At 46.4% G+C, this 19,369-nt stretch overlaps 1 protein-coding gene across 1 annotated transcript in view; it reads right to left on the bottom strand.

The window, feature by feature from the left end:
* Positions 1-1,016: 1,016 nt before the first annotated feature.
* The window catches only part of FAM81B (family with sequence similarity 81, member B), a 20,808-nt gene continuing 2,455 nt past the window's right edge, over positions 1,017-19,369 (bottom strand). Inside the window, exons 2-8 of the mRNA XM_009993785.1 lie at positions 19,283-19,360; positions 15,714-15,832; positions 11,902-12,031; positions 9,190-9,296; positions 5,741-5,876; positions 3,895-4,090; positions 1,017-1,129 (exon numbers count right to left, since the gene is read on the bottom strand). Coding sequence (XP_009992087.1) covers positions 1,017-1,129; positions 3,895-4,090; positions 5,741-5,876; positions 9,190-9,296; positions 11,902-12,031; positions 15,714-15,832; positions 19,283-19,360 — 879 coding nt within the window. The remainder of the gene's footprint in view (positions 1,130-3,894; positions 4,091-5,740; positions 5,877-9,189; positions 9,297-11,901; positions 12,032-15,713; positions 15,833-19,282; positions 19,361-19,369) is intronic.

Raw genomic sequence — 19,369 nt, 5'->3', positions numbered from 1 at the left:
GGTGTCTGAATTTAGCTTTTTTTCTCTCCCAGTTAATTTGATTTTTACTGATTTGACTTAACAGGTAGCAGTTAAGTAACTTAAATTTGGTGTTCTCAGGGGAGAGAGGCATCATTTTGAGTTTGGCCACAGCGTGGGGTGATAAATATTGAGGTAACTCCTTTATGCAGTGAAGGGAAAGGGAAGTTGGTTAGATTCTGAATGTTGTCTTGGCTTTTTTGGTTCCTTTTGGTTTTTGGCTGGGTTTTTTTTGTTGTTGTTTTGGGGGTTTTTTTGACACTACGCACTTTTTAGAAACACATTCCCCAGTAACCTGGTATTTCAGCTCTTTGCTGCTGCTCAATGTCCTGGGAACTGCAGCACCAGGGTCCCTGGTGGGGAGGCAGGCACACCCAGCCACACTGGCTGCTGCTTCTGCCAGGATTGTTTTGTCCAGTCAAACACAGAAGATGAGAAATAAACTTTCTTAATAACGCATCAACTATGTAATTAAATGGCACTTTTGTCACCTTTACACAGGTTATTAGATGCTTTTCATGATTCAGCAACTTCTTATAACCAGTCCAAGACTTGAATCAGTAGATAATCTGATACCAGTTTCCATGATGCTGTTACTACATACACTGCAGGAGCTGCAGGAATTTACTCGACCTGATTTCAGTACTTGCACCAGTCTAAAGCCCTGTAGCTTATGGCAGGTGACTAGGTACTTGTTCCTTTTAAAAAGATGAATAATTCTGTATGAAATCTACTTGCAAAATTTTAAGTCTTAAAATTCAGCTTTTCCTCTACAGTGAAATTGGTGTGAAGAAAAATCAATGTTGTTGTTACAGAGTTGTTATTTTTTGTGGCTGCACAATATTATGACTAGCAATAACACCCTAGAGGGAGAGGGGGAAACAACATCAGGTGTGTCTATAGGCTGCTTCTTTCTTTCAGTCAGTCCTGCTTCTTGCTGGAGAGAGCACCTGGAAAGCGGGACAAGTCTGGATCCTGGTGTTCAGTCTTCTGGGAGGCTAATTTTGTTGGATCTTTCTCATGTCTTTTTGAATTTTCTTTTTCTCAAGTCTCAGCTTGGTGTTCTGTATTTGTTTGAGCAGCTCCAGAGACTCAAGAATGGATTGAAATCCTGGTAGAGGAATAGGAACAATTAATTGTATGTTCATTGTTTTCAAGATATTATAAGTTTCTTCTCTTTTTATGAAAGTTTCTGACCAGTGTTTAGTACAATTGAAAATGAAATCAAATGAAAATTAAATCAATTTCATTTCCTCATTTTATTGAATGCCATAGACATGCATTAGCAGATGGGGTTGCAACCTACCTGCTATAGGAATCATCTCTTCCAACACCTTGGACAATGCCAAGCGTGATCACACCATGCAGAAAACTGCAGTTGTCATCAGAGTGGTGGGGTGGGAGAAAGAAAACCCTGTCTTGAAAGCCTGGGGTTTTGTTAGCCCTACAGCATCTTGTCCTTTCATTGGGCATTTTTGTTTGGCTTGGATTTTGTTTTTTGGTCCTTATTGTGACTCAGAGAATCACAGAACCATGGATTGGTTTGAGTTGGAAGGGACCTTAAAGATCATCCAGTTCCAAACCCCTGCATGAGCAGGAACACCTCCCACCATTCCAGGCTGCTCCAAGCCCCATCCAACCTGCCCTTCAACACCCCCAGGGATGGGGCAGCCACAGCTTCCCTGGGCAACCTGGGCCAGGCTCTCCCCACCCTCACAGCACAGAATTTCCCCCTCAGCTCCCATCTCGCTCCCTGTTCCCATTGGATTCTGGCACTGCTGCTCTGCAACCTGCCTGCCAGAATCTGGTACCACAGGTCTTCCAGAGCTGCAGCAGCTGTAAGTAAGTATTATACTCCCTCAGAGCTGCTTTGTTGTGTGCTTTGGGGATAATGGGAGCTCAGCTTCACCAGCCACACCTCTGTGCATGGGTGTGTGTACAAAAAGAGGTGGGATTGCACAGATAACTTTCAAATTACAGCTCTGTACATTTGTCCAGTGTGTTACACAGGTGTTCACTTAATAGCAAGCAAAACCCTAACTGTGGGTTAGAATTACTTCTTTTCCCCCTTTTCTTTCCCTCCTCAGTGCTTATTGTAACATGGCAGCCAATGACATGATTTTCTCCTTGTGGAATGGTTGTTCAAAAGCAGTGGTTGATTTTGCCACTGCCACACTTCGACCAAACCACTTAGAATGAGGAATTCTGTGCATTCCAGCCCCACCTCTGATTCCCAAGACCCACCTGAGCTGAAGCACTAACAACTGCTTCATGCTGCTCCACACCTCATCAGTGGCCTCTGTCCCCCCTTTTTTGGGGGGTCAGACCCTGCCAGAGGACTGCCCTGGGAAAGAGCAACCATCAGACCTGGCTTTGAACACCAGGATGGCCAAAGAAACAACGTCTCTGGTGTCGTTCAGTTTCTGCAGGCAGGAATCTGAAGTTAAGAACTCCCTCTTTTCAGTAACAGTATTATGTCCTGAGGCTTCTTTGCCACAGCTGCCTCTGAGATGCTGCCTCGTGCCCCCTCAGATGGGACAGCCAAGCCCTCCCACGTCAAGACCTGAGCTCATTTAGAGCTTGGTTGGGAGCCTGGGAGCAGGGCTTGTATCCAGGCTGCAGGTCATGAAGGAATTGGGGCTGCAGGCAAGAGCTGGGGTCCTGGATCACAGGCAGCTTAGAGGATGAGAACCAGGCCCCTGAGCTCCAAAGAGAGAACATGTGAGATGTGAAGCCCTCATGTGATGACTCCCAGGCCACCTCTTCCCCTGGAGGGAGGGCTGAGGGATCTGTTGTTTTTATTGCCTGATGTGCCCACTGTGTTGCCATGAGAAGCTGCAGGGGCAGGGTAGTAGTGACACAGCACAGTGGGCAAAATCTGGCTTGTGAAGGCCACGAGCTCATGCATCACTGAGGCTGGAGCCAAGGCCTTGTGGCCAGTGGCTTCATCAACAAAACCAGAGGAGGAGTTTGCTCCTGCAGCAAATGCTGGGGCTTCCCCCCCCGCCCCCTTAATTATTAAGCATCATTAGCCTGGAATCCATCAGCACACTACTTATTGCCTAGCCCCACTTTTTCAATAGGTATAAAACTGTCCTTTAGAATCCTCTGCTTTGGGAAGGAAGAAAATTCCATCTGTCTGAATGGGCTGAATCCCTCTTTCACCCCCAGCCAAGGCTGCCTCTTTGGGAAGATGCACCAACTGCACCTGCAGCTCTCTCAGGTTTTTACCTGGGAATCACTAACTGGAGCTCAACTCTCTGGAGCAGCTGTATTCATCAGTGGCAGTTCTGAGCCTGTTGTGTCTGCTGCCTTAACAAATGCTCTTCCCATGGAGCTTGGCTCATCTGTGCCAGTGCTGGCCCTTGCTGGGGCTCTGACACAGGCAGCCTTGACTCTGAGAGGTGGCTGCACGTTCATAACCCTTCAGACAGGAGTGGGTCCAGTGGCTCCCAGGCTCCTCTGAGAAGGAGTTCAGAAAGCAAAGGGTCTGGTCTGACCCTTAGGACCCCATGGGAGAACCTTCCCCAGCCACCTGGCAGACTCACCCCCTTTGGCAAGGAACTTGTGCCTCCCACGGATGGGTAGTGAATTGATGACAGAGGAAACAGGTGCTCTTAAAAAGCCTGGACAGCAGGCTGTGAAATTGCCTTTTAGATCCTCTTACCTTGAGTCTCTTAGGAAGAGAAAGCAGCTGTTGTGCTGGCTGTTTGCAAAGAGAAGCTGGCCACCCCATGCAACCTCTGTGTGTGAGGTTTGGGAGAGAGAAAGAACCATTTTAGTGTCTGCCTGCCTTTGCTGGAAAGTGTTTTCTGAAGCAGCAAGTTACTGTAGAAATTTATTTTTAAAATAAACTGGATGAAGGCCCATCCTCACCTGATCTGTATTCGTTCCGGATTTCCTCGAGCTCCTTCCAGATCTGCCTTTCAAATCTGTTGATTCTAGCATGCAGGCTTTTTTCATCACTTTTCATCTCTTTCACCTGCTTTTCAAATTTTTGTGGTTTATCCATTTGTTCTATCTTTAGTGACAGAACCAGGAGCTTTTCTTCTACTCTGTTTTCTGCTCTGTCCTTTAAACACACAGCACAGGTAAGACATTTTAAATGTTCCCACATTAACCTGCCTCCTGCTATGTGTCCAGCTTCCTAAGATCTCATCTCCAGCTCCCTCTGCCAGCTGGAAACCCTTCCCCCTGCTCCCATCCCTCCCTGCCCTTGTCCCAAGTCCCTCCCCAGCTTTCCTGGAGCCCCTTCAGGCACTGGAAGCTGCTCTCAGGTCTCCCTGGAGCCTTCTCTTCTCCAGGCTCAACACCCCAACTCTCCCAGCCTGGCTCCAGAGCTGCTCCAGCCCTCCCAGCATCTCCGGGGCCTCCTCTGGCCTCTCTCCAACAGCTCCATGTCCCTCCTGTGCTGGGGACCCCAGAACTGGACACAACACTCCAGGGGGTCTCAGCAGAGTAGGAGACATCCAGAGCCCTTCCAGCTGCTCTGAGCACTGTGTGTGCCTGCCTGCCCCTCTATGAGCATGTGAAAACACAAATGTGGTCCTTATTTCATAAATCATAGAATGATGACGGTTGGAAAGGACCCTAAAGGTCACCCAGTTCCAATCCCCCTGCCATGAGCAGGGAACCACCAGAACTGCACAAAACCTCATCCAACCTGGCCTTAAAAACCTCCAGGGATGGGGCATCAACAACCTCCCTGGGCAACCCATCCCAGCTCCTCACCACCCTGAGAGTGAAGAATTTCTTCCTCATATCTCACCTAAATCTCCCCTCTCTCAGTTTAAAACCATCACCCCTTGTCCTCTCACTATCTTCTCTAACAAGAACCAACTTAAGAGCAGCTTTAAAAAAACTATTAATTAGCAGACTAAGGGAATTCAAGGCGTAGCTTTGAGATAGGTGCTGACACATCCAAACTGGCTTTAGTATCTTTCTGGCTGCACCAAGTGTTGGTCTCTTGAGTACAAGGGACCCTCCTTGGGCAGGAGAAACGGAGACTGGGATTCAGGAGCATTTTTGGTCCAAGCAACTTGTGAGCCTGGTCTTTGGTCAGCATCCTCCCTGCCTGGCACTGAGACCCTGTGGTGATGTGTCAGTCACTTTTCCACTCTGAAAAGCCTTGGGAGCAGTGAAGGAGTTAATGAGAAGGCTTTGGTCCTGAACTAAGCAATACCCTCTATGCTGGAGCTGAAACAGGGGTTGTTGGGGGTTTGTCTGGATTTAAAATGGGCAGAATTTAAACAAATGATCCCCTTCCTCTTCTTTGTCAACAAATGAAACTGGGTGGTGGCCCCAGTGGTTGCCCTGGGGCTGAGGAATGTCACTGTTGGGTACGTTGGGGTTACCCGGGTGGGATATGGTGCCATAATTCACTTTATTTCCCAGGATATCCGGAATGTTGGGTGATCTCCATCCTTGGAGATACTTAAAACTCACTAGGATGACACCCAAGCCCAGACTCCCATGGTTGGAGGAAAGGTTTGAACCTCACGACTTCCAGATATCCCTTCCAAAATATGAATCCATGATTAATTTATTTTTTTCTTTTGTAACTCACCACTTTCCTGGCCGTGTCCTGAGGCACCTGGTTTGGTGCTAGATCTGGGGATTTTGGGTGTGTGGTTGGTACCTGCTGGGCTGGGGGTGATGGGAGCAGCTGGGGACAGTCCTAGGGGTCTGGAGGCCACCCCAGTGCCAGCCTAGAAAGCCTTACCAGTCCCTCCTTCAGCAAGTTGAGCAGCTGCTGCCTGTGCTGGGCTTGGTTTTCTTCAGTCCGTGACAACCAGGCTTCTGCCCTCTTCCAGTGAGTCTGCAGCTGATCCCTGAAGTCACTTAGAGCACTTGTCAACCTGAAATGATCATTATTTCTTTAAGTATTGGTACTAAGGTTTAGTCAGTGTTATGGGGGAGTCTTGAGTCATTTGAGTAAATTGTTTAAATTGCTCCACATCTGCTCATGAGCTGCCTCAGAAGCTCTAGGCTCAATTATTTGGTTGATCCTTAGCTTAGGGGTTGTACCTACAAGCCAAAATGTGGTTTCTTCAGAGTGGTCTAGTTTAGGAAAATATCTGAGGGCTGGAAAAAATGTCAATTTCCCATTTGAGTTAAGCCTGTTGGAAGGGGATGGAGAAGCTGCAGTAACCCCTCCAACACAGACTCAGCTGCTGGGCATGAGGGAGAGCAGCAGAACCACCCCTGCTCTGAAGGTGAAGTTCATCAGGATAAAATAAGTTCATGGCTAAAAGGTTATAAACCAAAGGAGATTGCAGAGTTGCCCCCGAGGCAGCAGTTATTGGATAGGAATGTGAAATGCCCCCAGGAAAGATGGAAGCAAGAGAAGCCTGGATGAGACAGGGTGGGTGGGAGCAGCTGGGGTCAATGAGCAATCCCTGCTGGGATCAAGTCTGCAAAATGTCAAGTTAACCAGAACCACAAAGTTTTGGTTTTTGCTTTTCTTGTGCTGCAACATGTAACTGACAAGATGAACCACGACCAGACTTGAATTTAGGTCCAAGCTGAAGCCACGTGTGTCAATTTTCACACTTGTGTGTTTGTTCTGGCTCTGAGAGTGTCACTAAGATTTTAAGGTCATTGCATTAATTTCCAGGACATGTTTACATGCAAACTGTGGTCACTTAAAATCAGCTTGGGTCTCAGTTAGGATACAAACCAGCAGGTAAAGGAGCAGGATTTGTCACTAGGCAATTCTTACAGCACTTCCACTCTTTAATATCACTTTTCAAAAAGGCTGTTCGAGTTAAAGTGGTTTTTACACGGAGTGATGATTGATAGCAGCTATCAATGTATCAGGCTAATGAGGGGATAATTGCCATCAGCAGTCACTGTAAATGGGGTAAAAAATTATAGGAACATGTATCACAGTGATACCTTATTGCAGTTTGTTGTAGACAGGGTGTCTTCAGGACCCTCTGCAGGAGCAGCCAGTTGGGTCAGTTTGTCACTATTACCCATTTTAGTACCTCTAGGATTCCAGTTCTTTCAAGAACAAAACCCTGAAGTGTGGAGTTCATCACTTATAGTCCCACCATGCACTTATGAACCTGCACACAGAGTTTGCTTCCTGGAGCACTAATCTTTGCTCATGAGAAAACAACATGATGTTGTGATATTACCCTGATGATATAGAGCAATATCCAAGCTGGGCATGGGAAGGTGCAATGAGCTCTTCTAGACCCTGGCAGAAAGACAGTGGACTGGAATAACAGGGAGCACCAGCTGAACATGGGTCTAAGGGAAATTCTCTGCCACCAATGGGACATTTCACCACTGGGACATCTCTACACCAGGGCACTGCCAATCCAAGGAGAGTTGTCCCCACAGAGGGTTGTCCTGATGTGGAGATGTCCTGGCAGCGAATTGTCCAGCAGAGAGTTGTCCCAGCAGCAATGAGTTGTCCCATGGAGCGCTGGTGGCAGAGAACTGTCCCTTCCTGCCCAAACCCTGCTCTGGAAAGGTGAGGTAGGGATGAAGGCAGTGATGCACTTCCCACAGTTGTTGTTGCTGGTGGTTGTGGGATCTTCACACCCGAGGGTCAGGGAACAGGCTGGTCAAGGTGAGAGTCACAGCTCTGCTCCACCACCCCAGCAGAAAGTTAGGGGCCTGGTACATCTTCAGACAGACCTTTCATGAGGTTATTTTCATGTATATCTAACCCCTGGTTGGCAGCTGGTGCTCGTGTTCGCTCCCCCGGTTGGAAAAGGGGGAGGAAAGAAATATTTAAACCTAAAAATGAAAGTAGTTTTCAGAATCAGTATCAGCCTGTGCTTCCACAGCAGCTGCAGCTGCGTGAGGACTGGGGGTAACTCTGGGCTGCAAAGCTGATCCAGACCAGCCAGGTTTTTATGGAGAAGCTCCAGATTGTTCCAGACGTTAAATTTTATTTCATCTCTCTAAAAAAGAATACATAAATCTGATAGACTGGAGCAGTATAAAAGGAGGCAGACATTCCCCAAAGGGCACGCGGTTTTAATTAAATTTTGTATTAACTGGAATAAAAGCTCCCAGATCAGTAAATAAGTATTTTTGGATTTTATGTTATACACAAAAAGCCAGCACTTCTCTGTGTCTCGAAAACCAATTCTTTTCAGGCTTCCTATTTTCTGAAGACAATTTCAGTAAGAACTCATTATCTTTTGAGAAACTCAGGATTTACATAAATTCAGTTTTCAGATTTCATTCTTTTCTGGTAGGGTTCCATTTTTCCTTCCCTCTTTTTTTTTTTTTTTAAATTTCATTTCCTGTCCCTTTCACACCATCATGATCTCCACTGTTCACTCCTGTCTCCCTGCTCCTCCCTCCCTTTTCCACATTTTAATTCATTGCCCACCTCAGCTGTTATTTCCCATTCACCCCAAATTCCTTCTCCTCTTCTCTTGATGAGAATTCTTGTCTTTTCAAAGTTCTAACCCATTTTTACTTCTGAACACAATTCAGATAGAATCTTAATTAAAAGAAACCTCTATTCAAATACTTCGTTTTACGGAGTGGAACAATTGCCTTTTAAATAATGTTATTGCAGGATTATCATAATTACATTTTAAATTATTTGTGCTGGCTCTTCTATTCAGAGATGGGCTGGTTTGCCTGGTTTTCCATGTGGCTGCCAGATACTTTTGTTCATTGCATCCTTCTCCTGGAGCTCCTTTCTCTCTAAAACTCATCAAGATTAAAATAACACCCTAAAAATACACACACACACACAAAAAGGAGAGGCTGGGAGGCTGTACAAGCTCCTTGTGCCCACTTTTCTCCACCAGCAGCAGCAGCCCTGTCCCTGGCAGCTGTCTCAGACGTGGGCAGATGGTGCAAGTGAAAGAAAAGGTCTCCTTCTGCAAATTAGGGAAGTCACAAATTAGCCCCAATTATGATGGCAAAGAGTGTCTTTGGTGCCTCTGTTTTGAGTAAGGAAAGTTAATAGGTTTCATACCTCTTTTCTTACAGGGTGGCATTTAGCACCTTGTTTTAACAATTAGCTTGCAAGAAAATGTGCTTTCATTGTGTTTTCGTTATTTTATGGCACAGATCTTCTGGTGGGGTTTGTGAACGGGTGTTAATAAGTGGCTTTGTTTCCCTTTTTCCATGGAAACCTGCATCAAAGCCCCCCGGGTGAATGATCATGGTGAAAAACCCTCCATCACCTACTTGAAATCCAGAAGTTGCATTTCATGATGTTGGTCTCCCTGGACTGTCTTTAAATTCGAGCTGTGATCAGAGCTGGAAGCCTCGATCTTGCTCAGCAGCTGCATCACCTGAGGAGGGTCCAGCAGAGAAGGGCTTTGTGAGCCAGACTGTCAGCAAGGGCTCTTACACTTAAATCTCCATTACATTTGCAAGGAAAGAAAGGAAAGAAAGGAAAGAAAGGAAAGAAAGGAAGGAAGGAAGGAAGGAAGGAAGGAAGGAAGGAAGGAAGGAAGGAAGGAAGGAAGGAAGGAAGGAAGGAAGGAAGGAAGGAAGGAAGGAAGGAAGGAAGGGAAAGAAAAAAGCTGACATTGAGGTACAGCTAGACAAAAATGAGATTTTCTTACCAAAAATTTCATTCACTAAAGGCTGAAGACCTGAGCTCAGAGCCTGCAAGACCTGCTGGAGCCAAAGTCTTTGTGGATGCAGGAGATGGGCAGGGAAGCAAGACTCTCCTCACTGGAACCAGGCACTGGGCTGTGCTCAGGTCTCCCCAGTGGTGCCAGGAACCAAGGGGCAAATCCTTGGAAGAACGTGTGTATTGCTGAATGTTGGCTGCCCAAGACCTAAATGGGATCCCAAGGAGGCTGGAGGGAGGGAAGGTTCTGGGGAGGGGCTTGGGACAAGGACAGGGAGGGATGGGAGCAGGGGGAAGGGTTTCCAGCTGGCAGAGGGAGCTGGAGCTGAGATGGGAGGGAGAAATTCTGTGCTGTGAGGGTGGGGAGAGCCTGGCCCAGGTTGCCCAGGGAAGCTGTGGCTGCCCCATCCCTGGCAGTGTTGAAGGGCAGGGTGGATGGGGCTTGGAGCAGCCTGGAATGGTGGGAGGTGTCCCTGCCCATGGCTGGATCTAGATCATCTTTAAGATCCTTTCCAACTAGAACTATTCTATGATATGATTCTGTGATCTGGAAGGGCACTCTGGTGTGAGGGCTTTGGCATTCAACCTACCTACCCTTGGTTAATTAATAAACTAGCTGGTAGGTGAAATCCAGCCATTTTCATCAGAGGTTTTACATCAAGTCAGCACAAAATGTCCCTGGTGTGGAGGTGCCTGTTCTGTGGCTGTGGCACATCAGTCCAAAGAGGTGCAGCTGGAGACCCATCACATTGACTTGGCACCTTCCCCCTTTACAACAAAACCCGACTGCTTTCCAGAAATCCTTTCCTTTCCTCTTCCTACAGCCATGTGAGAAGAATGTTGCTCCTTTTTTTCAGCTGGGGAGTTTTTTTCTGCATCCTGCTCAATGTCTACCCTGGTGGTTTTTTTCCCCTGTGATTTTATGTTCTCCAACACACACACACACACACCTTCTCCATTCCCTCTTTCCAGGTGAAGAACAATTTTCATAGGTCTGCAAGGAGAAAGTTGTCCAAAGAGTGTCTTTTAACAGAATTCTAGGTACAACCATAGAATGCCAGGTTGGAAGGGACCTCCAGGACCATCTGGGCCAATCTCTCAAGGTGCTGCTCTAGTTGACAGGAGGTAGCTCAGCTCCCTGTCAAGCTGAGACTTAAACCTGTCCAGTGTGGGGGAATCCACCACTTTCCCTGGGAGACTGTTCCTGGGAGACTGTTCCAATCTCTGATTGTCCTCATGGGGAAAAATTCACCTCTTGTGTCCCATGGGAATCTCCCCAGGAGCAACTTGTGCCCATCACCCCTTGTCTTTTCCGTGTGTCTCCTTGTCAACAGGGAGTCTCCATCTTCTTTGCAGCCACCCTTTAAGTACAGGAACATGGTAATAAGGTCTCCCTGAAGCCTTCTCTTCTCTAGGCTGATCAAGATGTTTCATTTAAGCAATTTTTCCCAGGAGAAGAGGACCCTGGTCAGGCAAGGTAGGTGACAGGGAGGCTCATGCAGCAGAGCTGAGATGGACACACAATATTGAGAATATATTCTATGTCTGAGGGCACAAGAAATTGAATGTCCTGCATCTGCTCAACTCGGGCAGGCACAGCTGATGTCTTGGGTGGAGCAGGAGCAGAAAGTCATCACGGTGCAGGTTGAGAAAGCTGGATTTTCCAGTACAGCTGGATTCTTCCAAAATATTGATGTTCATGCTCCTGAACCTGTTATAGGCTCCAAAACTGCTTCTCAGCACAGCAGACCTCACACAAGGAATGAGGCAATAACAGTTGTTATCCCCTGTTGGCTTGACATAATCCATGGAGGAAAAGACCAAACCAAACCAAAAATCCTCTCATTAAAAAAAAAAGTAGCATCTCCCAGAGCTTTTTCACTGCTATATTTTCATAAGACTTTGAAATAATTGCCAAAATCAATATGGAGCTGGATATTATGTCATTACCTGCCTGTACATCTTACAAATAATAAAAACAAAAACCCCAGAAGACTTGGATGGCCTTTTTTTTAGCCCCAGGATGCCTGCAGCTGACATTCCCAGGTGCACTTGAAGCAGAGTCATGGTCTTACAAATAATATTGGGAAACTGTGACGGGTTGTTTATGATCTGGGGTTTACCTGCTATTACCTTGCATCCATTATAAGCACCACTATCATTCCATGGTATCGTGGAAACAAAATATTTTAACTCAAAACCCCTGTGTGAATACTGGATCAGCCTTTAAAACTGCTCATCAGGTAGGAAGGGAAGAGGGAGGCAGGTATGAGTGGTCACCACCCACCAGGCATTTTCCTGTGGGCTTCTCTACTCACCTTCTTCTCAAAGTCGCTGGCACAGCTTTTGAGGGCAGAGTGGAGGCCATAAATCTCTCTCTCAGCCTTCTGGGCCTCGTGCCTGAGCACGCTGATGTCTGCTGAGAGCTTTGCCATGCTGGCCTCACACCTGCAGCCAAACCAGAGAGAGGAGACCCTGCAGGGGGGTGCTGGGGGGCCCTGCAGGCAGAGCCCTGCTCCAGATCAAAACCCAGACCCTGGGAACAACCCAAGTGTTTGCCCTGATAGGTTGAGTCCTTCTCAGTTTCCCACTCTCCAACCTGAATAAATCAAATTGTCTCCCAGGAGAGGCTGATCTCTGCCCTGAGCATCCCCAGGTTAGTGCCACAGCCTCCCCCAGCAGGACCCACTGAGAGGGGAAAGTCACCTCTAGAGCCAAGGGTCTGGTGTTTTGCAGGGAGCATTTGCTGCTGGACACTGAAACTCTTCCCCTTGCACCCACCAAAACACCTCAACACACATAAAATGGGCAAATGAACAACCTGAGAGCAGCAACATTAATTGAATAGCCAAAGGATGATTAAAATTCAACCCCCTGTTCTCTGTAGGTAGTGTGAATGTCTTTAATGTACACACACCTTGTGTGTGTATATATCCATATATAGATATAGATATAGATATATATTATACATAAAATGCAATATTTTACATATATATGTGTTATATAAAAATATGTGTGTGCATTTATTATTTAAGTTAATGGGAAAAATAACTATGACATAACCATCTGTACAAAGTCCATTGCTTACCCATTTTTATGTTCTTTTATTCTTTTATTGGGCTGGCTGAACAGAGTGGATTAATATTTACCAGAATTATGGCTTTTTTTTTTACAATTCTTATTACTGTAATACATAATCCCATGCCCAAAGGAATTCTTATTAATAATACAGAAATATGTAGCTAATTCAATGGGAATGCCATTATAGCTGAGGTGATGAAGACTGTGTTTTTGGTAAAGATCACTGCTATTTGACACGTAAGTGTTTTACACGTGTAGAAATGTAGCCAGAAAGTTAATTAAAGTTAATCCAGGAATGAATGGACAACCACCTCAGTAGCTGGCAAGAGGTCTCTACCTATTTTTCAGGCAAAGAGAGAGTGAAAATGTAGATGGAACTTGAGTTACAAGAGCCAATCCACGTTAATCCTTTACACATGGCAAAACACAGGAGGACGAATCATCTGCTGTGAGAAAGAGCAGCAGCTCCATTTAAGGTTCATTTCATCCTAGATACTCTTGGATTAAGTTTAGGCTACAAATAAAGAGGAAAACTGTCACTGCAATTTTGCATGTGAAGATTCAGTAAATGTAAACTCTACCAGCACATGCATTTGTCTCCAGCAACCCTCGGCCCTCTTTAATATAAACTGACTTTTTAAATCTGGGAATACAAGATCAAATAGACGTGAAAAATCAAAATACTGATCATCCCTGCAGTGGCAGGGCCCTGCCTCTCAGCTCTGCCTCCCTCCTCAGCCAGGGGGGCTGGGGGCAGTCAGAACTTGGCATTTCCAGAGGGGAACTCCAGCAGCAGGGAAAACAAGAAAGGGCTGATGATTCATGAGTCACATAACAGTGCAGCCTGGCTGAGCTCAGTGGGAATCAGTCACACAGAGCTGCACCATGATGCTGCTGTTGAAATGCTGCTGGAATCCCAGCCCCAGCTCTGCTCCACCAACGTGTTTGATGAAGCCAAGAAAACTGAGGTTCCCTTCGTTTCCATCTTTGAGGGCAAATGGAGTCTAAGGGCTCTGTTTCCACAGTAGAACCAAAGACCCACAGACTGGTTTGGCTTTCCAGCTTTCCTGGAGCCCCTTCAGGCACTGGAAGCTGCTCTCAGGTCTCCCTGGAGCCTTCTCTTCTCCAGGCTCAACACCCCAACTCTCCCAGCCTGGCTCCAGAGCTGCTCCAGCCCTCCCAGCATCTCTGGGGCCTCCTCTGGCCTCTCTCCAACAGCTCCATGTCCCTCCTGTGCTGGGGACCCCAGCCTGGCCCCAGCCCTGCAGGGGGTCTCAGCAGAGCAGAGCAGAGGGGACAATCCCCTCCCTGGCCCTGCTGGTCATGCCTGTCCAAGTTTGGGCAAAAAAGTCATTTGGTGCCACCACGACAGAATTTTAGGCGAAATGTTGTGTATTTTGGGATCCTCCCTCCTGCCCATGGGAAAGGCCAACCAGCACACCTGGGATCCAGGCAAGGAAGGAAGAGGAACCTCACTAAAAGTGCCGTGGATCTCTGTGAGTGCTCAACCTCCTGTTTGCTTTGGCTGTTTTTTTGTTTCCTTGAAGCAGGGAGACATGCAATGGTTATTTTTTTCCCCTGAAAATACCCAGTTTTCCTGTTTTTCCCCCAGTGCTTTTGCTTTTTCCTGCTGCAGGCCAATGCTGCTGCACAGGGGCTGGGACAAAGCCCTGGTGCAGGTCAGGAAAGGAACCTTCATGCCTGGGAAAACACCATGAAAAGAGGAGCAAGTCACAGCTGGACAAAAACCACTTTGTCTGGAGAGGTTTCTGACCTGGGTTTGAACACATCAGGAGGCTCTTGCCAGGGTCACCCCCTGCTTTGTTCCTAATGCAGCCACAAGGGAAAAACAAACACTGTCTTTTCCCTGCCAACTTTGGATGTGTTGGCTCCAGCTTCTCCTCTGGGATTCCTGGGTCTCTCTGCAGCAGCCTGGAGTCCTTCAGTACCCTATGATTTTTTCTTTCTCTCCTGTTACATGGAAATTAAGAACACCTCTCGATTTTTTTTTTTTAATTATTATTATTTTATTTATATTGTTTACAAACCACACACAGCTGCATGCTTCCCTCAGCCAGGAATTTTCCTCCTCCCACCATCACATTCCTGGCTCTCCTTTACACCACATCAGGTTTTTAGTTTCAGAAAAGGGACTCTGGGCTTGGTGCAGCATCCTGGTGCAACAGACAGAGCTAAAAGAACCTCCCAAGGGACTGCTCCTCTGCTTCTCCTGTCCAAGCCCAAGCTCCTGGCAGCTCTGATGCTCCATCCCCAGATGAACTCACAGTAACTTACCTACCTGCTGTATTCCCCAGACTTCCCAGAGGACACTCAGGAGTAGAACAGTCTCTTTTTTTTGGTTTATAAAATACTTCTATTTTCAATCAGCCCACATTGCCAATATTCCTGATCATTGCCAGTTACCACCTTGACCTCACTTGGCCTGTTATGTCTCATGTGGAAAGCAAATGACTGGCTTCTGGAGAAAAAAACATGCCAGTTCAGGGAGATTTCTTCCTTCATCATCATTTTTTCCAGTCTGGCAGTTCAGAGAGCTCTTAATCCATGTGCTCTCTTGATACTGCTAAAAACTTTTTCACTTCATCTTTCCTTTAATTGTAATATTTTGTGTTAGAAAGTGCCCTAGAGAAGTCCACCTGTGTCACATACATGAAATTATGAGAGCCAATGGAAACTGATAGTCTCAGCAAAAGAAGAAATAGAGGGTTGTTGTTTTTTTTTCAGCAAGACCTGCTTTCCAAAAGAGGAAGTGGAGATTTAATTGAAACAACAGGAGAGTTTGAGCAGAACAACCACTTCAGCTGAAGCCTGACCAGGCTGGAGAAGAAATAAATTGTCTAAAAGGTTGTGTGTGTGTTGAAGAATATGGAAAAACACAGGATAAGGGTAATGTTTCTGCGATGGAGGGTGAGAACCACAGATCTGGCTCTGAAATGGAGGTGTAAAATGAGTGCAAAGTACATTCTGAATCTGCTCTACACAAACAGACCAGCAGGGATGGAAATGAGAGCCACGATGCCCTCCTTACCTGGCCACTCTTCCACGCAGGTCTCCAATACCTTGGATGCATTTATGGTCCAGGCTTTGAACAGCAAAATTAGTTTCTAATGCAGCACCATCCCTTGTTCTTATTTGCCTCTCCAAAACCTGTGAATTCAAGACCATTAATACAACTATTGTTTCCTGCTTTTCTTTTGTTTTTCAATTCAAAGCAGGGTTCAAACCACCATTTATGGCAGCAGGTCTAAAAGCTTGTTTTCCCTCCTTGCAGGAAGCAACAGTGTATTTTTATTTCAATAATTCGTATCTGCAAAAAAAAAAAAAAAGTCAGTTTTTCCCCTTTAACAATGTACTTTATGCTGAAAAGCCTAGCACGCAAAAATTAGGAACTGCAAAAACTGGGAAATAAATTTTATTCTCTCCTTCAAGCCTGCACAGCATGGGGCAGCCCAGAACAAATAACACACAGGTTATTTTTAAGTCAGGCTCCTTTCAGCAGGGATGCTGGGTGTTTGTAGAAGGGAGGAAATGACTGAGTGTTGTGCAGGAGCCTGAGGGCATCACAGCAAAGCTGTGCAGGGTGGATAAGGCAGACAAGAGATGGGAGACCCCCCTGCGGGGCTGGGAACAGCTCTGGAGCCCCCAACACAGCTGGAGATCAGGTGTGAGGGAGAAATTCTGTGCTGTGAGGGTGGGGAGAGCCTGGCCCAGGTTGCCCAGGGAAGCTGTGGCTGCCCCATCCCTGGGGGTGTTGAAGGGCAGGTTGGATGGGGCTTGGAGCAGCCTGGAATGGTGGGAGGTGTCCCTGCCCATGCAGGGGTGGGACTGGATGGGCTTTGAGGTCCCTTCCAACCCCAAACCAGTCTGGGATTCTGTGATATCTCCCCTGAACACAGTCTGTCCAAGATACGAATCACAGAATCATTTAGGTTAAAAAAGACCTTTAAGATCATCAAGTCCAACCCTTAACCCTAATCTACCATGTTCTCCCTTAAACCATCCCCAAGCACCACATCCACATGACTTTTCAACATACCAGGGCTGATGTCCAAAGACAGGAACCTCTCCTGGCATAGAATCACAGAATGGTGAAGGTTGGAAGGGACATTAAAGATGATCTAGATCCACCCCCCTGCATGGGCAGGGACACCTCCCACCAGCCCAGGCTGCTCCAAGCCCCATCCAACCTGCCCTTCAACACTGCCAGGGATGGGGCAGCCACAGCTTCCCTGGGCAACCTGGGCCAGGCTCTCCCTACCCTGCATAAAAACATGTTCCCACCCCATGCAGTCCTGCACAGGACAGGTTTGAGCTCCAGTGAGGGCTTGGACCTGCTGTGAAAGCACCTTTCAGATGTACCCACCCAGGACCTGGGTGAGAAGCTCTTTAGTATCTTGTTTCACCCTTGTTCAGGACGTGGCCTGATTTCTGCCTTATCACACAGCATTACCAGCCTGATCTGAAGATGGAAGGAGTAACCAACTGCCCTGCAGGCTCTTCTGAAGTGGCTCATCCTGATGGTGCCTGAATGTGTCAGAAGAATTAATTTTAGGAAGCCCTTGTGCAGCTACTGTGACCTTTTGCAGATATGGAGCAGAGCTGGGGGGGGGAAGGATGGTTTCTAAAATCTCCCCGTTTTACTTCTCAGGTTGAACAGAGAGGCCTGGGGCTGACCTTTCACTGCAATTCAGCCCTTCAGCTGGCCAAAGGACAGCACTTACCCTTTTTTTTTTTTTTTTATGCAAATGTGCTATTTGTGCAGAAATAGAATGACTTTTATTGGCTTTTTTTGTATTATTATTCTAAATGTTCCCTGCTGAGTGAATTTAATAATAATAATAATAATAATAATAATAATAATAATAATAATAATAAGAAGAAGAAGAAGAAGAAGAAGAAGAAAGAAGTAAAAAAAGAAAAAAGTAAAAGAAAATTTCAGCTGCCAAAGGAATTTGCCAAAGAAATTTCAGCATCCATCAGAAGTGGTGGAGAGAGCTGCTGTAGCTCTGGAGCAAGATTGAGCTGAAATCTCTCATTTATGCAGTTATTCCTGAATAATTCTTGCTCCCCTGTACACAGAGCAGGGATAACAGGAATACTGAGCTGGGTCCATGCATTCCTGGGTTTGTTCTGCACCCCAAACCAATGTTCTCAAAGGGCTGAATGTGCTGCCCAGCTCAGGTGTACGGACAGAGTGTTGGGCAGTGCCAGCCTGGTGCCTCAGACCTGAGAGATGGAGGCACAGGGTGGGACCTACCCTCCTTACAGATGCTGGTTCATCAAGATGGAAAGCAGCAGCAGCTTGTTTATCCAGGGAAACCAATATTCTCCTCCTCCAGCTCCTTCCCTGGGCTTCTGGCAGCTCCTCCTGTCCCAGAGACCCACGTGGGGGCTGCGATCAATGGTCACCCTGGTCTGTGTCCAAGTCCCACTTCTCCCTTCTGACCCCAGGTTTTTCAGTATCCATGCTTTTTTCCCTAAAACTTGCAATCCCATCCTGGGATCATGAAGGACTTTTTGCCAAGGATTAGGTCATGTTCACCTTCCAGGCTGTTTTTTGATGCTGGCAGAGGGGTGTGCTGGCTCTTCTCTCCCAGTGGCAACAACACTGCTGGCATCTTCCCCAGAGCAGCCTTTTTTAAAGGATATTCTTCCTGCTTTGGGGAAGATCTGGAGTCAGTGAGTCACATTTCCTGGTCTATCCTTCTTTTTTCCTTTTCCTTTTCCTTTTCCTTTTCTTTTTCCTTTTCCTCTCCTCTCCTCTCCTCAGAAAAAAGAAGAAAACAGAAGAAAACAGAAGAAAAGCTGTTTCTCCATGTAGGTGAAAAACAAAAAAGTGTTGTGGATTTAGTGGCATTTTTAAGACTTTTAACATTTTAAAGGAAAAAAACAATTTCTGGAGAAGTTTAGTGTGGGTTTTTTTGTGTTTGGTTGGTTGTTTTGTTGTGGATTTATTTCTTTTTTTTTTGTATTTTACACCTTCGCACAAAAGGAAAAGCCAAACTGTGTCAGAAAGTTTCACTTTTAAATTTGGCAAATAACAGCAAAAAAATACCCAGAAAAAGGATATCCCCTATGTTTCCAGCACAGAATCATCAGCCAGTTTAGATAAAATAGGAACCTGAACCTCCATTCCAGCCCACACTGAGCTTTGTGGAGAGTTTCAGCAAGATTTGACTGCAGAAGTTATGTATTGGAACTCCTGCATCAGGAAAGCTAAGAAGTCAACCCAAACTTGAGCCTTGGTGTGACAGATGAGGTGAAGGTACCTCTTACTCCTTATTTCCCTTGGACTCAATGCCTTGTAGCCTAACAATGAAAACAATCAGAACCTTTTTTTTTTTGAATTGCAATAGCTCCTGAAGTCATTAATCTGCTTTTTATTTCATTTTACCTTCCTTCTCTTTACCTTATTTTCCCCAGCCCCCTCCTGCCTGTTTTCACAGGCAACTGCAAGGGCTGCTAGGCAAGGAAAATCAGATTTTAACTGAAACAGAGGAGTCACATTGAGGGCTTTTCTGCTCCTTGAAGCCAACATTAGTGTGCAGTGCACCAGGGGCCAGAGCTGCCCCAGCAAAGCAAGGAAGGATCCGTTACCTCCACGTCCTGGCTGAGCTTCCTAACGATGCTGGTGATGGTCTGGATGTGGTTTTCCAGCAGCTGCCGGGCTGAAGCCTCCCCATG

The sequence above is a fragment of the Chaetura pelagica genome, unplaced genomic scaffold, assembly GCF_000747805.2.
Source record: "Chaetura pelagica isolate M959 unplaced genomic scaffold, ChaPel_1.0 scaffold423, whole genome shotgun sequence".
NCBI lineage: Eukaryota > Metazoa > Chordata > Aves > Apodiformes > Apodidae > Chaetura > Chaetura pelagica.
Note: the sequence above shows the minus strand (reverse complement) of the source record. Positions and strands in the feature narration are given on the sequence as shown.